Source organism: Cetorhinus maximus, chromosome 12, assembly GCF_964194155.1.
Source record: "Cetorhinus maximus chromosome 12, sCetMax3.hap1.1, whole genome shotgun sequence".
Lineage (NCBI taxonomy): Eukaryota > Metazoa > Chordata > Chondrichthyes > Lamniformes > Cetorhinidae > Cetorhinus > Cetorhinus maximus.
In genome coordinates, this window is record NC_135890.1 from 43,823,559 (window position 1) to 43,844,947 (window position 21,389).

Genomic DNA, 21,389 nt, shown 5'->3' on the forward strand with positions numbered 1-21,389 from the left:
TGAGTAGAGAAAGAGGTTGGAGATGGAGTTGAAGCAAAAATTCCAGGAGATAAAATCCAATGTTATGGGTCAAATTTTACTTGATGAATTGTTTAAGTATTTACACTCAAAGTTTGCTGTATTTCTATAAAACGTAAACCTACCTTTACTGTTGTATCCTTAAAAACAGCAAGCTTTCCATCTGCTGTCCCCACCAACAGGAAATTTTCTTCTTTGCTAGGAACAACATAAAAGCTTTTTATGAACATGTAAAATCACATCAATTTCTATCCAAAGGACAACATTGCAGAATGTTAGGAATACCTTACTACAGAGCAAAAGGGAAAGTATCATTGCTAGGGAGGGGCAATAAATGCTGCCTATGCTAGTGACGCTAACATCCCAAGAAGGAAAAAAAAAGCTTCATCTCCCTTAGTGGTATTTCTCAGGTCTAGCAAGCCTGGGGGCCAAGACTCAAAATATACATGCAACTATGCTAAACACATCCAATATCGTGTTTCATCACTAGAGTGAAATCTAAACTTAGGGACACCTAAGAAACTTGCATTAAGTGTCCTTTATTTGCCAGTGTCCTTATTTTCAAAATGATTAGTGATGTACAGTGAACCAGATGAGCCTAATATCCCAGGATTGGCTGTATTTCCTGCAGTGATCCTTCTTTTTCAATCTCTCTTACCTGGGATCATGTCTAAGTCTGCAGCCCGCTAGTGAGATGGGATTTCAGTTAATTTTCCCATTTCATCCAGTTTCTCAGTTCTTTACCATCCCAGGTCCCTTTCCACTGAGGAAAAGATGTGCTCAACTGGGATGTGCTAGCACCTGCATAGGGTGAATGGCTATTGTTGGGCAAGAGTGCCTGGCAGATTCCAGCCAAATAGGGAGGAATTAATGCCACGCTGACCCCTGTCCTGGACATCTTACCTCTGTGTGTTGCAGCTGCTAATGTTTGAAGTACTCAGAGGCAGCTCATCAATACCTAATATAATCAACAGACTAAGAAGCGATCCTCCAATCATAGGTTTACTTCTTCCCACTCTCACCAGCTATTCACATGTTTTGGATTGAGTTCTAAGTGCTCAGCTTGCAAGGTGCCCAATGCTCGCAGCCTGATTGGAGCTTTCATCCCAAGTGGCTGCTTTCACAAATTGCACCCATTCTCATCTGCTCTGCACTTAATACCATTTTAAATTAGCAACATGTGGTGAGGATTCCATGGTCTAACAGTTTAAGAAAGAACTTTTCTCCTCCCTTTCCTCATTGGTTCTTCCTTTCTCAGTACTGTTCCCACTCCCATATTGGAGGTACTGCCCTTCCTGGCTCTGCAGAGAAACCTGATGCCTACCTCTACCCCTACCCCTAGCTAAAGGTCCAATCTCTGGACTTCTAACCCATTCTTTTCTCTTTCTCCTGTGCTCCCCAAGACCCCATTCCCCAGTCTCCCCCACCCCATAATTTCAGAGATCCACCCAATATCTGCCCCCAACCCTGAAATACTGAGAATTCTTTCAAATGCTGAGGAGCCCCCCAACCTGACTTCAGAATCCCCCCAATTATAGAAACCCCTCTGAATGCTGAGACTACCTCATTTCAAAGCCCCCTCTGAACGTCAGTATTCAGAATTCTCAACTCCCCAACTCCCTCTGACCTGCAGCATGGTCAGGTGCATCACAGGGAGATTCACTCGCTGGCAGAAAATTTAACCTAATGGTTTTCCACACAAATCATCTATGTGTGGCACCCTGGGGGCCCCAAGCCCCATTTGGAGAGTGTACAGGTCAACCCTGTGCAGTTCCTTGGCTTTCTGGAATGGGTGTTCTTCACGCAGCACCCAGAGCAGCAGAGAAAACTGTATCCCTTGAATAGGGCTATGCAAGCATTCAATTCCAGAGGTGCAGTAGTTTCCCTGCTGCTATGGATGTTGGGTAAAAGATTCTCCACTACACAGAAGCTACACTTTTCACCTGTTGCCACCTCACATTCACCTCTGTCCAGCGTTTTCAGCTACGAACAAAAATGCTGTTTTGAAGGCTATCTGTACAATGTAATTTGTATGTGTTCGGTGTTTCAAGATGTAGTCTGTAACTGTGATAATGCAGGTTAGTTGGGATTGGCAACAAGTGCTTTTTTTTTTTGCAGGTGTCCATTTTTGGCAGTCTCTGTTTAGGTTTCACTATATATTCAACTGAGTTTCAATGATGGGGAAGTGCTAGACCACTGACACTTTATAATTATAGGGAATAATACTATAACTTCTCATTAAAAATAATTGCTGGTCACAATTCATTAAAAATTGTTGATTTATATTCTCATCCTTCGACCTTCCAGCCAGATTTTTGCATTTAATGTTTCCTGTGGGAGAACCAGCAAACTAAATCTAGATTTAAACAAATAACCAGACGAACATCGATCTAGCCTGCTATAATCATAAAAACCCAACCAGGGAGTTAAAAACTTTGAAATCCTAGATTTTGATTGATATAATGCCTGAATAAGAAAAAAATCACAGTAATCAATCATAACCCTCATGTTGTTTAGCATTAAAAACTACTGCTTAAATACATACCTATGTTTGGAATGATGTGTACAGAACAAACAAGTAATAGAATCAGACATCTTCCGAAGTTGATGAACAGATTTTACATTTTCTGTGTTAACTATCCACAAATGCCCAGACTGAGTGCCAGCAACAACCCAGTTAACTTGTTCACCAATCACACATACCAGTGCCAAGCACAAAATGCGGTTGTCCTCAATGTCCTATCAAAACATCAAAGGATTAAAACAAAAGGCATGTTAAATGAATGATGATCTAGGGAAGCAAAGTGAATAGGACCCAATCATTCATTGCTATTTCAGAAAAGCATTTATGTCACTTAAAAACATATACAGTATTACTTTTCTTACCCCTACAGCTAGAACAACAAGGTTTAACAGTTAAGAGAATTATTTTTTTGCTGATCAAGGCGATGGTTGTTTCTATTCAGTGATATGTTTTTTCATGATTTAATGCTCAGCAACAGTATGATGCCTGGTATGTAATGTATGCTGATTTCCTTCCCTAAAGGACATTAGTGAGCCAGATCAGTTTTTACAACCACGTTTCATGGTCACATTACTGACACCAATTTTCAATTCCAGATTTATTAATTGAATTTAAATTCCACCAGCTGCCATGGTGGGATTTTAACTCGTGTCCCCAGAGCATTACCCTGTGCCTTTGGATTACTAGCCCAGTAACATTACCACTATGTCAGTATCACGCCCCAGTGATATGCCTTTTCATGATTTGATGCTCAGCATCAGTATGATGCTTGGTATGCAAAACTGTGGCATGGAAGATATGTGTTCTTGATACCACCCTCTGAGGCCTCCAACCTGCCTCAACAGTGCCCACCTCTCCTGTTGGGACTGCTGAGGCTTCAGAGCTGCTGTCTCTCTGGCTGGCCGTGCAACATCAGGAACGCGCCCACCATTCTTCATTCTTAATTGGACAGCGGTCTATCAGGAGGCCACCTACAGTAAAATCACCGATCCAATCCTTCTGCTGTCTAATGGTTCCAATGTTGAGGTCCTGAAGCCCATGCTAAAATCAAAGCTGTATCTCAAAGCCAGTGTATCAGCCAAAAACGGAAACTAAAACATTGAACGAACTTACAATGCCTATTCTTCATTATAAAGGACTTTCCAATGCAAAATAAACCCCAAATATAGCTACTTAAACTACAAAAGACAAAAAAGACACAAAAGCAGAACAAAGTTCATTGCACTGAATTGAAGGAGATACTATTTGTCTCATGTGGTCATTATGATAATATTCAAAGTTTTTAAAAGAATTGGTCAGCTCCCTAGTTAGTGACTGCCCATTCATATCCATGTGAGGAATAACAAGAACGAGAATTTCCCAAAATTGACAAAGTGCTGAACTTGCTCAATCTGAGCTCCCCTCCAACTCCCCCATCTTGCTTTTTACACTTAATCTTTTCATATTATTGTCAAAATACAATACCTGTAGCTTTCAATAAGATATCACTGACTGCAAGGGCTATTTCAACTTGCATATATGCTGGCCCACCCACTCACAATGCTGCCCTTCTAAGTGCTGAACAGACAGGAAGACAGCAAACTCACAAGTAGGAAGCTTCAATATAAAAATAAAATAAAACAAGTGCAAAGTAAAGGAATGATGAAATTCAAAAGGTAGAACCTAGGACAATAAATATTCTTCGTAGATCTACCATTTTCCTACTAAGCAATGCTTAATGGTCCTTACTGGAGTTCCAATTTATTTCTAGTGAAATATTACGTCTTCTCCTTTACACATACCACGACAGCCTGCCCATCAGTATCCAGTTCTAAACAGGAGAGTTGCCCCTTGTCTCTTTTTCCACTGCCAATCCAGACACTAGGTTTTCTGCAAATTGAGTTGGTAACTACCAGGCAATCTGCTGTGAGGTTACTGGGTACTATCATCCTTCTCTTCAGACAAAGTAACTCCACTGAGTTCAGAGTGTCATATACCTGTAGAAATAAAGGACACATGAGACTACCACTCAAAAGGAGGACAATATTATTTACTCTTTTTGGCTCCATTTACATTGAACACATTCAAATTTTTTTTTTTTGCATATTGTTTCCCCACCAAGTCCCTTTTAAGGTTTACACTCCTTTAACCAAGTAGAAGAACAGGTGTCGTACCACAAACCATTAAGTTATTCTTGTTTCAGCTGTCAGGAGCCAAGTGATAGCAATGCAGTGAAGACTCTTTCTTCAGTATTTCCTTCCCTTAAGCAGCAGCATAATATATATATATCAATCAATGTTGCCAGGTAAGGATTGCATAGCAACTGCCCAGGAAGTCAAACTTCTGTTGGCCAATTACCCTGCAATCAGAGCCATCCGAAAGTACGATTTAAATCGCAAACTTCAGATGGTTCCGGCTGTCTTACAATAATAGTTACTCAGAAAAAGTTAGAAGATTTAAAACCACTTTTAACTCCTGGGTAATGATAGTACTGACACACCCCCTGCCCCCCGAGACATTCCTCCCACCCTCCCCCCATCATGGGACCCCCTGACCATTTGACACCCCTATTGACCACCCGACCCCCAATCCCTCCCTGATCACCACCCAACACCACACCACCGATCACCCGGCTCCTGCCCAACCGACAACCCCCCCACACTGACCATCCAACCCCCTGATCAACAGCCCCCCACTGACCAACCCCTAATCACCCAACGCCCCCGACTGACTATCCCCAATGGCCACAGGACCCCTAGCACCCTCAACCAACTGATATCCCCAGACCACCTGGCCACCACTCCCTGATTGACCGAACCCCTCCCACTGACCGTAAAAAAACGGTGTGTGGCTTCCTTACCTCCAACTCTCCAGCCCTCAACTGAAGGCCCAGGAGCATGCTGCCTTACACAGTTCTCGCTCAGCCTGAGTCCAAAGGTTGTGTGAGAAAGTAGTGGCTGGAATTCTAAGTAAGTTACTATGAGCAGAGTGTCAGTCAAATCTGCTCTTATGCTTTCTCCTAAACCCAAACACAGGAAAGCAGCTCCCTTATGACAAAGTAAGCTACTACCTCTTAGAGAGGCTCAATTTTGTGCCAAATTTGGTAAGCTTTTTGTATTATGAACAGGCCAAAAGGTGTCCTCCAACAAATAGAAAATGCCGTCTCACCCTTAGAATTAAAACGTAAAGTTCTCAACATAAAACAACATTTACTTTTAATAAGTGTTACCAAAATCTTTCCAACAAACATATAAATTCAAAACCTAGCAATGTCAATTTAACATTTCAATAAAACACACCAGTAATAATCATCTAGCTATGTGCAAGTTGATACCATCCAATGGGAGAAATTTTAAACCAAGAGAAGGATTCAGATCAGTTGGGGGAGGTTAAAGTCTAAGAAATCTGTTTCCCAACCCAAAGCCACCTCCAATCTGCCCATTTCCAACTTTAACTAAGACCAGAAGGTAAGCGGGCAATCAATCTGCTTCAAGGGGATGGGTTGGAACTTTAGAAATTATAACTTTTCAACTTTAACTGCTTCGCTAGCATTATTGAAGCGAGGTCTTGGTTACCTTCAGGAGGTGCCTGCCTTTACTTCAACCTCCTGGATCCAGCTGGCAAGAGGAGCCTCTGTGGTCGGGCCCCCGCCCACCTCCCAAGCCTTCCCCTGAGGCCTCCAATCCCCAACCAGAGGCCTCTGATCCTACCACAGATCTCCAACTTCTCCCCACTCCAGGCTACTGACCTTCCCCACCCCGCCACCCCCACCCCACCCACTCCCAGGCACTGATCTCTCCCAAGTCTCCAATCTCACCCACGATTCCTCTAATTCTGTCCACTCGTCCTCCCATTCCTCAGGATCGCAGTCTCCCCCACTCCCATTGCCCGACTGGAGGCCAGTACTGTCAATCAGGCAGGGAAACTGATTGGTGATGCCATATATAATGTGGAGTTAAAACTCCCACAAAGTACGGGGCAATCCCGACCCACCAGATCCCTGCCAGTAAGGGAGCTAAAAAATTCAGTCCCAAGTGTAAATTGCAGGTCGCAAAGAAAGAGGAAAATCATTTGTAGCGTCTTTCTGCATTTCTGTGAAGCATTTCAAAGCAGTTCACATGCAGTGAAATGCTTTTTGAAGCCCAGTGATTGTTAAATAAGCAAACAAAGCAGCCATTTTGCCAGGTCAGGTCAGGTTCTGGAGTGTGGTTTGAACTCATGATCTTATGATTCAGTGCTTCAGTTCTGCCAAGCTGACATTTACAGAAAACATTAACTGTTGGCAGGACAGATAGAAATTAAGATCTATTGGATGATATAACAGAAATGTCTGCTTATATGGGGAAATAAAAAATGAATTCAGTTGCAATGTTGCCCGCAGTTTTTTTTTTAACCAAACAGCAATGAGATGAGTTAAATGAAGCTTTCTGAATTGCTTTTAATGTAAACCAGGCCCACTTAATAAAAACAATTTGAACTGCTTAATTCAGCTGATTTATTGCAGGAAACAGATTTGGATTTGGGATCAATCCAAATTTAAACCACCACTGCAAAAACAAAATACTGTACATGAAAGATTTGTGAAGGCCCTATGAATGAACTGCTTTAGAGTAAAAATGCAAGGCAGAATACAAATAGATAATAAGCATATCCTGTTACCCAAAATTATGTAAATATGTCTATTCAACAAAATCTTCATAAGAAATTTTAATTTTTCTTTACATCATTCATGTCTAGTTATGAAGTATTATCCTGTGCCATTAGTAGTGCTTTAGGCAATGGGAACAACTGACTGGTGACCTCAGCCTCTCTCATCAAAATCGAGAAATGGTAAGCTTATTTTTCTTTTTACCAATGCATCTCTACAAAATTATTTTGTAAGATAATGATTTAGGATAGGCAGGAGGAGAAATTATGTTTGCAAGGTCCATCAGCAATAGTTAACAACAATTTTAAACAAAAATTTTGGAAAGATGGAATTCAACACAATATCATACATCTTGGGCAAAATTTTCCCCCCATCGGGGAGTGAAGTGCAGGAGCGGGCGGCTCTCAGATCGGTGCCCCCAATCAGGGGCGCAACGCCATTCTTCGTGGGCAGGCCAATCAAGGCTCGCCCAGCGTGACGTCCGCACGGAAGCACTGGGTGGGTTGGGGGAGAATGGCAAATGCAGAAGTGCGCTCCTTCGTGTATGCGTGTGAAGGAACGCTCCGATCTCCCTGAGACTAAGTGCTGCCTCAGGGAAATCGGTTTCCAAAGGGAAAAAGTTATTCTTTCGAAAATTTCATTTACCATCCATGTCCCCTCATGTGACAATATCATGAGTTGAGACATGGACATAACTTTAAGTAAAAGTTAATCTTAATTTTTTAATTCAACCATGAAACCTCATCTCGCCTGTGGATGACGTTTCATGCTTTTTCAGGTGGCTGCCAGTGCTCCCGGCCTGCCCGCCAACCTCAAGGTTGGACGGGCAGGTCCACTAATTGCTTTTTGAATGGCCTCAATAGGCCGTTGACAGGTCAGCAGGCACAGTTGACTCGACTGCACCCCAGTCGACTTGAAAATGCAAATGACGCGGGATGACGTCAGGAGTTCCGCCCAATGTCTTTCTGCATCATTTTATGTGTCGGCAAGCGGGCCCCTCCCCCGCTCACCAACGGGAAAATTCTTGCCCTTGGGTTGGGTTACACAAAAACTTTAAAGAAATTATGATATAAAAATAAGACTCCTAGGGCAGCATTTAGGCAACAGTGGTCTCGCCTGCCAGCTGGCATGCTGGCGAGAACTCCGTATTGTCTCTTTTCGGATATACCTGCCGATTTCAGTGCCAATCAGGCACTTAACTGGGCAGCAGCTGGCCTTCCCTGGGATCATGGGCCGCAGGGACAGTGGTCGTCTGCTGAGAGCTGCCATCCAAACAGACGGCGGTTGCTCTTCATTACTTGGCAGCGCCACGAGGAAGGCGGTGACTGCTATCAATACTACACCTACTGTGATCCAGCATCGCTGAAGGACCCAGGCACAGGTGAGTGATGGCAGGAGGGGGAAGTCACGAGGGAGATGGAGAGGGTGTTGACAGGAAGGGCAGGGTAGTTGTTTCACTGCAGGCACCCACCTTCCCAATGCTAGCTCCCTCGATCAGGCACAGAATGCCTTTGCGTCAGGGCCCATCACCACCCCCCGCACCACCCCCCACTCCCAACATTGGTATTGCTTTTCGTGCTCCCCGCAAGGCAAGTCTCCCACCCACTGTTGAATGAATACCATTAATTGCGCACTTAAAGGTCTCAATTAGCAGTGGGTTGGGAAGGCTATCCATAGGCCTTCCCACCACAGACTTAATCAGGGCAGGGGCAGGCAGGCAGCAGGGTTCCCACCCGCCACCCTCCCGCTTGTTTAAATGCCACCAAACTTGCCGGGGAGGGAGGACATTAAATTCTGTCCCTAGTAACAAATCTAATAAGATTGACACCTTTGTGTTTATGATTGTGGTGTGTGCGTCTATTCACTCACACCTGATTAGTTCGATCAAAAAATTTGTTAAATACAAATACCATAGGCACCTGTGAGGGACTAAGACCTCACCCTGTATATATTTTTTTGATTGAGCTTATGAACTCAGCAACTCAAGCAGTTGAGTTCAGCTTTAAAGACATCATGTATGCCCAAACAGATGGTGTTGCCATGGGATCCCCTCTAGGCCCAGCTCTCGCAAACATCTTCATTGGGTTCCATGAGAAATGTGTCTTCGGTGGAATGACACCCAACTTCCTACCCCTTGCATATTCCCAATATGTGGGTGATACGTTTGCTATGTTTAAAACCACAGCTGCATGTAATAATTTCCTGACATGTCTATATGGGCTCCATCCTGTGCTCAAATTCATCTTTGAAATGGAGCATTCAAATGAACTCCCTTTCTTTGATGTACTAGTTGAGAAATCTGCCAGGCGGTTCTCAGCCACAGTCTACTGCAAGCATACCTTCACTGGTCAATACACACGTTGAGACTCTTACAGTTCCATATGCTATAAAATTGGCCTTATCAGCAACCTCATGAATGGGGCCCAAGGCATTTGCTCACCATGCATGATTGATGCACCCTCTTTCATCAAAAATATTCTGCAGGATAATAGCTATCCTGATCAGATCATTTCACACTGTATATCGCGCAAACTCACGAACAGGCCCAAGGCCATCACTTTCGACCCTGAAAAGTGTTCTGTCCATCTCAGATTACCCTGGAAGGATAAGTATCTCAAAAATTTGAGCAATAGGTGAAACTAGCTGTTTCATGCTGCTACTATGCAGTAGCAACACTAGTGGTATTCGCCACTAACAGGACGCTGCCATCAAGCCCAAAAGACTTTCTGCCTATCGCACAAATGAGTCATGTGGTGTATGAATTTCAGTGCCAGTGTGATGCTAGGTATATAGGCCTTACATCCCAAAGACTGGCGAATCGTATCAAACAGTATGTCCTTTCAGCTGTTTGCAATGGGCAAGGTATGGGCCACACTCAACCAGCCTGTGCTTGCATTACTCAAAACACAGTGTCCAACATTACATATGATTCCGCGATTGGACATTTGCTAAATAATCCTCAGTGTGCTAAGGATTACGCTGACAGCCAATTTAAGATTGTTAGTCAGGCTCGCAGTGTTGCACATTGGAAGCTACATATATTAATACATGTTCTTTGCAGACAGAAAGAACATGTACACACATTGTGCCTGTTTGAGCTCAACAAAAGAAGTGCTATTCACTGGTTCATTCCCCAGGGCAATGTCTTAACCAATCAGAGTCAAGCTGCCTGGTTTAAATTTCAAACAATGCTTGGCAGTTAACTGTCAGTAACCATCAACTGGTGCATTCCCCTCTCTCAATCAGAAGCCACTTACTAACCAATCAGCACTCTCTTCTCATGCAGTACAAATGTGTTTTCCCTGACATTGGTATTTTCTTGCGAATTGTCCTGATGAGTGCAAGGTGAAAAGCTTCGACAAAATAATGTTCCTTTTTCCAGCAATACTCAAGCTCTGTACTGCCAAATGACTTTAAAATATAAAATATATAGAGATATACTCATCGGTATCTCTAAAAATTTCAAACTGAGCAAAGCCCTAAAATGGCTCAATTTATGTCTGTCTGTGACCCCAAACAAAAGGAGCTACTTGGCAGCATCAAAGAAACTCACACCTCTCTATCCCTGAAGAGCCACTAATGACCCCGCTGTGGGCTGCACCATGAACCAAATTCAAAGAGATCTATACAAAGACCATCTGCACTTTATAACACAGGCTGGCCAAACGGAGCTTGCTCATCCACCAAGACAAAGGGCCCCGCAACCTTCCTTTCAATTCATAATGGTTGCACCATTTAACAATCTTGGAAACCCAGACAGGAAATACATACCACGTGTCAAAGACAATATGAAGCAGTGGGAGTCATGTGACATGGGCCTCTGGTTTGTGGAACCAGTAATATTGCCTTACTGTACTGCACAGTCTCAGTCTGCCACTTTACCATCTAACTAGCGTCACAGACATGGAGCTCTGGCCCAGGTTGGACACCTGGCCCCACCTACGCTGCTTCTGCTGTAAATTCGGTACCATTGCCTACTAGGCTAATTCATCTCTGCATGCCTCTCATCTTGTGAAGTCAACACCGCCAAAGCGAATTAACTAGCATTGGTTTTCAGCTCACCGGCCTCTGTAAAGGAATACCTCACTGGACATTGATTCTGGACTCTGGAACCCACGTGAAACATTATCTCTTTTCTCTGTGGTCTCTGCATTGTAAATCGTTCTTGTCTCTATCCTTCTTTTACTGTATGAATGCAAAGGAAGCAACGTTGCGACCCTCCTCCTGCGATTTCAGTGTGTGCAAATAAACTAACCCTTTGAGCTCACCCTATCTCGAGTTTGCTGTGGGGTTATTAATAGAAATTGGATCACACAAAAACAAAAGGGTTGGGAAATATGACACTGCTTACAAAGGGGGAAGACACCTTTCTGTTTACGGATGGGTGGGAAGAGGCAAAATTAGTGCTGTTTAAATTAACCCCCCGTTCTATCTGTAACACACAAATTTAAAAGTCAAGTTTCTACTCATCCGCCCGAAATCTAATGATCTTTTGCTCTGTCACCTAGCATATCACAGACCTCAGGAAAATTCAGTCAATGCTGGCCTTACCAATCATGAGAGCAATCCTCCTGCTCTTTTAAAATTTTCAATGCTTTCCTTCTTTCTCAATTAATTATTTTAAAAAAAAACCCAACATACAAAACCCAGATCCACTTTCATTAAAAGCCAGCGTGCTTGCTTACAGATAAATTTGGTTAAAGGTACTTTGAACCAGATGTAAATTAAATGTGCCTTAATGTCTACTCTGGATGTAGTTGGGTCAAAATGCCCAAACATAGCAGATGTGTATTTGTAGTCCTCTGCATGCTTGTGTCTATAGGTTGTCAAGATTGTTCCCATCTGATCACCTTTATCTGACAGGCAGGCCTTCAAAAGCTGTTCTTGAAAGGGATTATGAATATTAAAAGAAACAGGACATTTCACATATTTGTAGTTTGATTTATTCTGTACTGTTCAATGGGAAAAATTAGGCTCCATAAATCCGCTTGTATAATCCATACAAATACTGTATTTTGTTTTTGCTGAGATCTGAACGCTAGTTTTGTTCTGAAAAATATTTCACTTCAAGTTCTGTAAGAAGAATACAAAGGGTCTTTAATTAGTGTCCTGTGAACCAATGGGAGTCAATGGGAATCAGGGGAAAACGCTCCAATGGTTCCAAAGGAAGGTGGTTGTGATTGCTAGAGGTCAATCATCTCAACCCTGGGACATCGCTGCAGCAGCTCCTCAGGGTAGTGTCCTCGGCACAACCAACTTCAGCTTTTTCATCAATTACCTTCCGCAATGTTCAGCGCAATTCATGACTCTTCAGATACTGAAGCAGTCTGTGTACATATACAACAAGACCTGGATAATATTCAGGCTTGGGCTGATAAGTGGCAAGTAACATTGGCGCCAGACTAATGCCAGGCAATGACCATCTCCAACAAGAGAGAATCCAATCATTCCCCTTAACATTCAAATGGTACTACCTTCACTGGATCCTCCACTATCAACATCCTGGGGTTACCACTAAGCAGAAATTGAACCAGCCATATAAATACTGTGGCTACAAGAGCAAGTCAAAGGCTGGGAATTCTGTGATGAGAAATCACTTCTTGACTCCCCAAAGCCTGTCCACCATTAACAAGGCAGAAGGCAGGAGTGCCATAGAATATTTTCCACTTGCCTGGAGCAAGTGCAGCTGCAACAATACTCAAGAAACTTAACACCATCCAGGACAAAGCAGCCCACTTGATAAACACCCCAACCACCACCTTCAACATTCACTCCCTGCACAACTGGCACACAGTGGCAGCAATGTATGCCATCAACAAGGTGCACTGCAGCAACTCACCAAGGCTCCTTCGACAGCACCTTCCAAACCCACAAGCTCTACCACCTAGAAGGACAAGGGCAGCAGGTGCATGGGAACACCACCACCTGCAAGTGACCCTTCAAGTCACACACCATCCTGACTTGGAATTATATCACCGTTCCTTCACTGTACTGGATCAAAATTCTGGAACTCGTTTCCTAACAGCACTGTGAGTGTTCCTACAATAACATGGACTGCAGCTGTTTAAAAGGCAGCTCTCTAAAAGGCAGCTCTCCACCACTTCCTTAAGGGTAATTAGGGATGGGCAATAATTGCTGGCCTAATCAGCAACGCCCAGATCCCATGAACAAATAAATAAAACAACACATTCTCTTTTTTTTGCTAGTCACCTACTGCTTCTGTAAATAATTTTATTTGTGAACTGACCTGTTTAATAGTTTAGCTAGCTATGCAAAATGCCAGGTGCGGCTGATATTACTAGTTTTCTAAAGTGGCATGAGACATGGTGTAATTCTAAGTATTATCCAGTAGCATTTACAATTCATGTATGAAATCCGTAACATTAATTTTTATGTCATAGGGAAAGTGATTTTGTCAATGCACGCTACCTTGCGTTGAGAATGAGAAATATTGGGGGGGGCAGCCTGAATTATAACAGGAAGTTCTATCTACCCACAGCTGGATCTCCACAAGTAACCATGTAAACGACTTCATAAATGGTTAATTTGTATTAATAGAATGCTAGAAGCCATTTGGGCTGTTATTTCACTTTCAAACATTAGAATACATGTTTATTTCAATATAATTACACAGTGGATTCACAATGCTAAACTTGAAAAAGATGAGAGAAAAGAGAAGAAAAATCACAAAAGAATCTGGTCAAAACCATGCAGGAAGAAAGGGGAAAAAGTGGAAAAGCTAAAGAGCGCTGGAAGCCAACAAGAAAAATGTGTTAATTCCAAATCTAGATGAGTTGAACAACATGTGGTTTTGGCAGCAGCGACTGTGAAAATGTGATAGTTTCTCCTTACAGGGACTAACATTGTGTGCTTTACTGTTTCCTAGCCAGATTAGTTCCTTCAATTCCTCCCGACTGGCCCCACTTGCATCACTGATCAATTGCATGATTTAAGAACATAATATCCTGAGTGAGCAAAGTCCATTTGGCAAATTGAACTTACTCTATGCAGAGTCCATGTGTAATTATACATGTTTCCCTGCCATCTGCTGATGTGGCCAAGAATTGGTTTTTATGGGGTTTCCTACGGTGAGTGGGCTGGGCAAGAAGCCGATCACCGCCCGCGATCGGCTGCGTGCCACCATTTTACATGGGCGGGCCAATTAAGGCCCACCCAGCATAACGTGGGGCTGGTAGCGCTCAGCGCCACCTATGCAGGTGGGGGGAGGAGGGAGAATCGGGGCCTGCGTGCGGAGATGCCTCAGAAATATTGAATGGATTATAAAAGTTTTTAATAAATAAAGTAAACATTTAATTAAACATGTCCGCTCAAGCTGGGACATGTTTGTGAAGTTTGGAAAATTTATTTAATTATAAAATCTTCATGAAACCTCATCCTGCCCATGGATGAGGTTTCCTGAAAAACGCGAAGGCCGATTGGGCAGCATTCCTAACAACTTTAATTACTTTCTTAATGGCCTTAATAGACCGTTGACAGTTTGGCAGGCGTGCAGCCGCCTGCGGCACGTGCCCGCCAAACGAAATATCAAAATGACGTGCGATAACATCGGGACACACGCCTGGCGGCAATATTATGCCCTACATGTGAACACAAGAACATGCTCAAGCACAAAACTGCCTCCTTCACAAGCGCTGCCAGCAGTGAATTGCATTTTACAGCTAATATCCTCAAGAGTAGGCACTACTGAATCAATTTTCTAAGCATTAAACTGCATACTACACAAATGTTTCAGTACTGGACAAAATTTCATCCAATCTCCATTTGCTGAAAGATAAATATAATTATTGGATCGATTATTTTGGTGCTTGTGTTTAAAATTTAGTTTTCAACCTTTGTATGTTCTTACCTGAGAAGCTGTAGGCCTATCCTCGGGGTTTTGTTTCAGACAATCATCAATTAAAGTCTGGACACCAGGCCATGGAGAACAGTTAAGTTCTTTGACCGGATCTAAAAATGTTAAAACAATAATTAAGAAATAAGCATTCAATCATATTTAATTTCATACTCAGGTAAGTGATGGCCAAGAGATGTCCTCTCTTACAAAGGCCATAAAGAATATTCAAGCAAAATACTGCAGATGCTTGAAATTAAAAATAATAGAAGATGCTAGAAATAATCAGCAGGACAGACAGCAACTGTGGAGAGAGAACTGAAATTAATGTTTCCGACTGATGACATTTTGTTTGGAACCTGGGTAGCTTTTAGGTGTCTGAAGATCTTCACTGGGAATAAGGAACAGTTTGATGTATGTCTTGATTTTGCAGAGCCAAGGCCCTTTTGATATTTGGGTTTTATATGTAACTTCTCCTTGCCTCCCTCAATTCTAGAAACTTCTGCCTTATCAAATAAAAGGCTATAGCTTCATCATAGATAATAATTTGTTCTCAATAATTGACTTGATAAAGTGAAAATAATCTTCTGTGTATCAAGGCAGTCTTACTCGTCAAAATTTTTTTGACTCCTTAGGCTACCAGCCATTTGAGTTTGATTAGGAATGAGTTTAATGATATTTTCAGACTGCATCAGTTGCAACTAACTTCCCCTAACTCTCAAATGTCTCACGAAACCAGGTAACAGAAAGACCATTTGCAGCAGATATTTTGAACCGTTTAATTTTTGCCTTGCAACTGGTGCACGAGACACCAACTTGGGGTATCCCACGCCGCTACCATGAAAAAAAAAACCTTAAATCACCAGACAACTCTATACAACAGTTTCAATCTAGAGGAAGGCAAAATGGTCTCTGTGATATGTCATGTCACGTTGCTGGGCAATATTCCTGCTCGTCTTGAAAATATCTAGTGTGAATTAGCCAACATTTCCTGCAGAAATCACTGGCATGAAGAGGAAATGATTCATTTTTTTCAATTAAATTTATATCAAAATTGTTTTTGTAATTCACCAATTTAAAAACTTACCTGGCAATTTCCCCTGAATTGCCATTTCATCAAAGTCATTTGGAAACTTCATTCCAGTAGAGATCCTTTCACCATTAGTCATCAAATCATATAAAAGCAACCCAAAGGAATACACATCAGCCTGATGATTATATATGACATTTCCTTTTGCAACCTCTGGTGCTCGGAATCCTAACAAACAAAAGTGATAATTATGCAAATTCAAAAACACACAATCAAAATATTATAAAGATATTTATTTATCATTCCTTTAAATTACGGGTACACAAGTTTAGAAACAGGAGTTGTCAGTTTTGGCCACTGATTTCACTCCAGCATTTTATTGCCATTCCAATTTCCAAAATCTCCATATAATCGTAGTACCCAACTTTCCAAATAAGCTTCTAGCTTCTTCTTAACATATCAAATGATTCTGTTTATTGCTTTTGTTGTATGATGTACCCCAATAGTGACCATTCACTTCCTCAATAGTCAATGGTTTTCTAAATATATTACACAAACTCAGTTGCATGCTGCAGTCCAATGCAAAATGTGTTTGACCAGTTCCACCGCAGTTTATTGTATGCAACACCTTGGTACCTAATTTATCCCTAGTTGGCAACAGGTTAGAAAAATAGCTAGCAAGAGAAACAGAAGTAGTCATATTCTGCAGGAATGGGAGGATTTTTTTAAAAGGGTAAAGAAAGGTATATTGCTGGGGCTAAGAAAAAAGAGGAACTATGCTCTCCATCTATTTTATGGTATTATATGGCAGTACTTGATCACAGTAAGATGCCTAAAATTAGAGAAACATTCCAATTTTCAGTACTAAACTGCTGTTCTTTATTTCTTTTACTAATACCTCTTGTTTTGATAATCTCAATCCAAAAAATAAGGGCAAAGGCAAAATAAAACTTTGGCATGGAATTTATTTGGTCCCGCCCACCCCTGCTGGGACCAGAAATTCCAACCGAAAGTGAAAGGACATTTTGCTGAAAATTTTGCCAAATTTTCCATCCCGTCTGCTACAGGGCCCATCTGGTCTTTATATAATCATTGGCACTCCACAACACATTGACTGATACAGGACACTGAAGCAGTTGACAGGCTGAAATACTCTTATATTCATAATCTTATCCTTTAAATCATGTTGCATTTCTTTAATTATGATGTGATGTAGGATTCAGAGGGCCAGAAAAGTTTCAGAAGAGAACCACCAGATTTATGTGCAGTTTAAAAGACCTTAGGTTACCAGATCAGACTGGGAGAACTGTTCATTATTTTGGAAAAACATCGACTTTGAGGGCATATGATTGAGGTCTTCAAAAAATCACAGGATTAGATTTAGTCCAAGTGAATAATTTAATTGAGTTAGATTGGTTAGGGAGAACGAGGGGCATATGTCTCAAGTTTAGAATACACAGAGCAGGGTTAGGTACTAGGCAAGGTCTTTTTTTTTCCAGAGTCATGAACATCCCAAATAAGTTGCCGATGTGTGCATAAGTGCAGATTCACTGCAAATGTTCAAGGAGCTAAAAGTGTCCCAGGAGTGGCAAACATCTCTACACATAAAAAGTAGGTAGGGTCAGTGGGGTTTGATCCAGTCACCGTGGTCTCCTGGAGCTTCCTTGATCAGGGGTTGGAGAGGAATTTACCAGAAATTTCCCTCAACTGACAAAAGTTTTACTTTTTTTTTTCCCCCTCCAAGGAGATTGTCTGGTTGTGCAGGAGAAGCAGAGTGGAGCAGGATGGGAGCATAAGGCATTCAGATGTTACACCATGCTAAGATGGGACAGGCTTGATTGACCTGCTAGTCTTTACCTGTTCTTTTTCAGGTGTTTATCTTACATATTCATGCATATTAATCTAAGAAGTAGTAGGTGGCCCTGATAGCTTTTATGACCAAATGGCAAACATGCTGCATTTATGAGTACAAAAACGTCAAGACTAAATTAAAAACAGCTAATTATTTTCTAATACAACATACTTCAGCGGATCCTCCTTTACACAACACATAATTTTCTACCTGGTGTGCCCTCAGAGCTCTTGATTCCCATTCTGCAGCAGTACTGAGCAATGCCATAATCAGCAATTTTGGCAATTATAGCAGAGTTAGGGTTCAAACTGAACAGTAGTACATTGTGAGGTTTCATATCCCTATATATTATCATTGACGAATGCAAATATCTGTCAAGAAAAATAAATAATACATTAACACAGATACAGGCAAAACATAGGCAAGCACTTGACAGAATTTATACCTGGGAGAGATGAAGCAACAATCTAACTGGGAGATTCAGATGTAGTCATTAATCATGAGGAACCTATGGTTTATATTCAATGCCTGAGCCTTGGCCTAAGATTAAGCTAAAGTGTGGAAGTAACTTCAGGTTATTAATTATTGTTTTATAAAGTTTCAGGGTTTTATTCCTGATGTTTATTATGCTTGTATGACCAAAACCTTTCAGTGCAAGAAGACATTAGCCTGAGGATTAATTGTTAGGGTATAAGTACCAAAAGCAATCTGGAAACATAATAGCCCCATATCTAGTATATCACATGATTACCCTATGCCATTTATTCATATACAGTGTAGATAGAAACATTTAACAAACACCATAACAAAGATATCAATTTTCTAAAAGTTCAGCTTTATTCTAAATGAAGTAAGGTGAAATGGTCAACAGGAGTCTAAATAATACTGATAAAAATGACTTAGTAACAACCTTCAAATATACACTATTTTGTTGTTACTTCACACTTCAAAAACTTGCATTTCAATACCCGCTCTTCACATACAGAAAAATGTTAGAGTGCTTTTCAGAGTAAAGGAAAATCCACTAATTCACAGCAGCAGGAAAAACAGTTAAGTCAGAAGAGAAAACACACTCAAAGACCAAGATTTTCAGAAGGCATTTGAAAGCGAGGAGGAGGCAAGGCAGTTTTTGGGATGAAGGATCTACTCTCCTGGACCATTCCTTCAACAGAAGGAACCATACTGATCCCACAAATTACCCCTTCAGAGAGCCAATGGGCCAAATGGCCTCTTTTTATGCTGTATCCATTCTATGATTCTTTTCTACAAATAGAGGAACCATTATAGATAATGCAAGAAATCTCAAATGGACTATTCTCTTTGTACTAAGAATCATACTGACCCCACAAATAAAGAGGCCATTCTAGATAATGTGAGCAACATTACAAATGGTTATGAGATTAAAGAAATATCAGCATATCAGATTTATATTTTTATTAACTTTTTTTAAACAGATGGGCTTTCGGTCACAAAATACATAGAAATTCTTTTTTAAACAATGCCAGGAAATGTCGTCTTTCTTTTAAGAAATGAAAAATAAAAAGTTAAAATTTTCTCGATGATACTACTTTTCCTAATTTTTCTTGTTTATATCATGAATAATGCGTGCAGTTAACAACAATGATACATCACAGCTAAAACTACTAAGTTTTCTTATGGTGACAGACTTAATAAATCAAAATAAAATCTAATATTACAATAGTTTGGATTTTTCCTCCAAAATCTGTTGCTAACTATAGCAAGCTGCAGTGTATTGAATTATAGCTACCTTAAGCCATCAGCCACCTGTAGAGCAATCCGATGTTGAAGTGTTCGATTAAGGTGGTCTTTCTCGAGGTTAAGCAAGAGATCCAGGGAACCTTTGGGTGCTAATTCCATTACCAACATCCGAGGTCGAAAGTCAGCCGCCAATAGAGACACCAAACTGGGATGATGCAGATAACTAAGAACTGCAAGTTCCTGATTATTACAGAATTGAAGTTTATTAATTCTCTATAGATTAAAAACAATGAGATAGAGTTTCCATTTTGGTGCAATTGGTGATTGAATGCAAATTACACTCAAATTTGCAGTGGTTTTGAGAAGTGTTTTTCATCAAGCTTCTACTCAAACTCAGTGCCAAATGCAAAGGCTGCCATGAACTAGCATACTTTCAAAATCAGTTGATAAGAAAGCCTGAAAAGCTCAGCAAAGGCTTGTGTGTTATTACATCTGTGACATGATCTTGCAATGCAAACGTAATATGTTACAAGCAGTGCAACTAACATGCAGAATTCTTGAAGGTGCACTGAAGGGCAGGTCTCAGACATGCTCAGTCATGTCAACAACATGCAAAGATTAATGTGGCTCCAGAGTGTGAAAGCAGATTTTTAAAAAATCAAGACACTGACATAAACTCAATGGAGAAATTGACTTTTTAATGAAAGGATCACAAAAGGATTGGAAAAAGATGTAAAATTGTGAATTCCAATTCAGGTAATTTGGAATTAAAATTATATGTAACATAACTAACAGAGTATTGGAGAATATTTTTTGAGTCCAGTGATGATTGCGCATCAAATGCTGGATAATCATTGCCATAACATTTTTGGATCATATGTTATGCAAAGCAAGTTGGTGAAAATTTGCATGATAGAATCCACTGAGATAGATGCATGATCCTGATGAAATAATTAGTGTTGTTCTTAAATATGTCTAGTCTCCAAAAGAGGGACTGTTAGCAAAGAATTAATCAAATGAGACTGCTATCAATTTATCTTTATATTAATTTAACTGTATCCAGTGAATTTTTAATTGGAACTGATCTCACGACCATTTTGATTATCCCTTTGAAATGGACAGAGCTTGTGAAAAGATCTGGAGTGTTTGTAGATGGGCATGTAGATAGAATGGCACTGTATAAATCATTGTCTTTCAACCCCAAAGTCAGAGGGGTCTGACAACTGTAAGATGGTTGGGTGTCTCCAAAGTTGAAGGTGATTGTTTGATACATAAATGACTATATGCAAAGGCCACGCTAAAAGGTGACATCTGTCAAAAGGGCTATGGTATAATGTGATGGAAAGGTAACATGTGAACAGGAATGTTAAAATGCCTATGATGGTCTGTAACTCATTTCATCCTAAGGATTTGATTGACAAATCAATCGGGATATGAAATTCACTGACAGGGGACATGAAAGGTATGAAAGGAGCAATAGGTAACACAAAAACGCAAAAGAATCAGGGAAAAATTACATAAAACACGGTCATTGAGGGAAGAAAAACCTCAGAATTTGATGAGGTCTCATCAGCTGACCATTTTGCTGTTAACTTGTGGATTCTCGAGAATAAAAATTTATAGGTGCAATTGTTAACAGTATGTTTAATTATGGTCAATAGTTATCATATGCTTAATAAATCTGTAAATGTCTAATGATAATGCACTGAATCTTATTATTTTGAAGTGTAACTTGAAGTTTCAGTGCCCACCAGCAGCTGTATTGGG

General features: G+C 40.9%; 1 protein-coding gene across 4 annotated transcripts in view; it reads right to left on the reverse strand.

The window, feature by feature from the left end:
* lrrk2 (leucine-rich repeat kinase 2) overlaps nucleotides 1-21,389 on the reverse strand; it is a 210,058-nt gene that overhangs the window by 16,408 nt on the left and 172,261 nt on the right. For all 4 annotated transcript variants that reach the window (XM_078553512.1, XM_078553511.1, XM_078553513.1 and 1 more), the window contains 7 exons: nucleotides 19,672-19,862; nucleotides 18,114-18,274; nucleotides 16,109-16,279; nucleotides 15,037-15,137; nucleotides 4,324-4,518; nucleotides 2,564-2,757; nucleotides 144-216 (listed from right to left, as the gene is read on the reverse strand). In XM_078553512.1, the coding sequence (XP_078409638.1) occupies nucleotides 144-216; nucleotides 2,564-2,757; nucleotides 4,324-4,518; nucleotides 15,037-15,137; nucleotides 16,109-16,279; nucleotides 18,114-18,274; nucleotides 19,672-19,862 (1,086 nt within the window). The remainder of the gene's footprint in view (nucleotides 1-143; nucleotides 217-2,563; nucleotides 2,758-4,323; nucleotides 4,519-15,036; nucleotides 15,138-16,108; nucleotides 16,280-18,113; nucleotides 18,275-19,671; nucleotides 19,863-21,389) is intronic.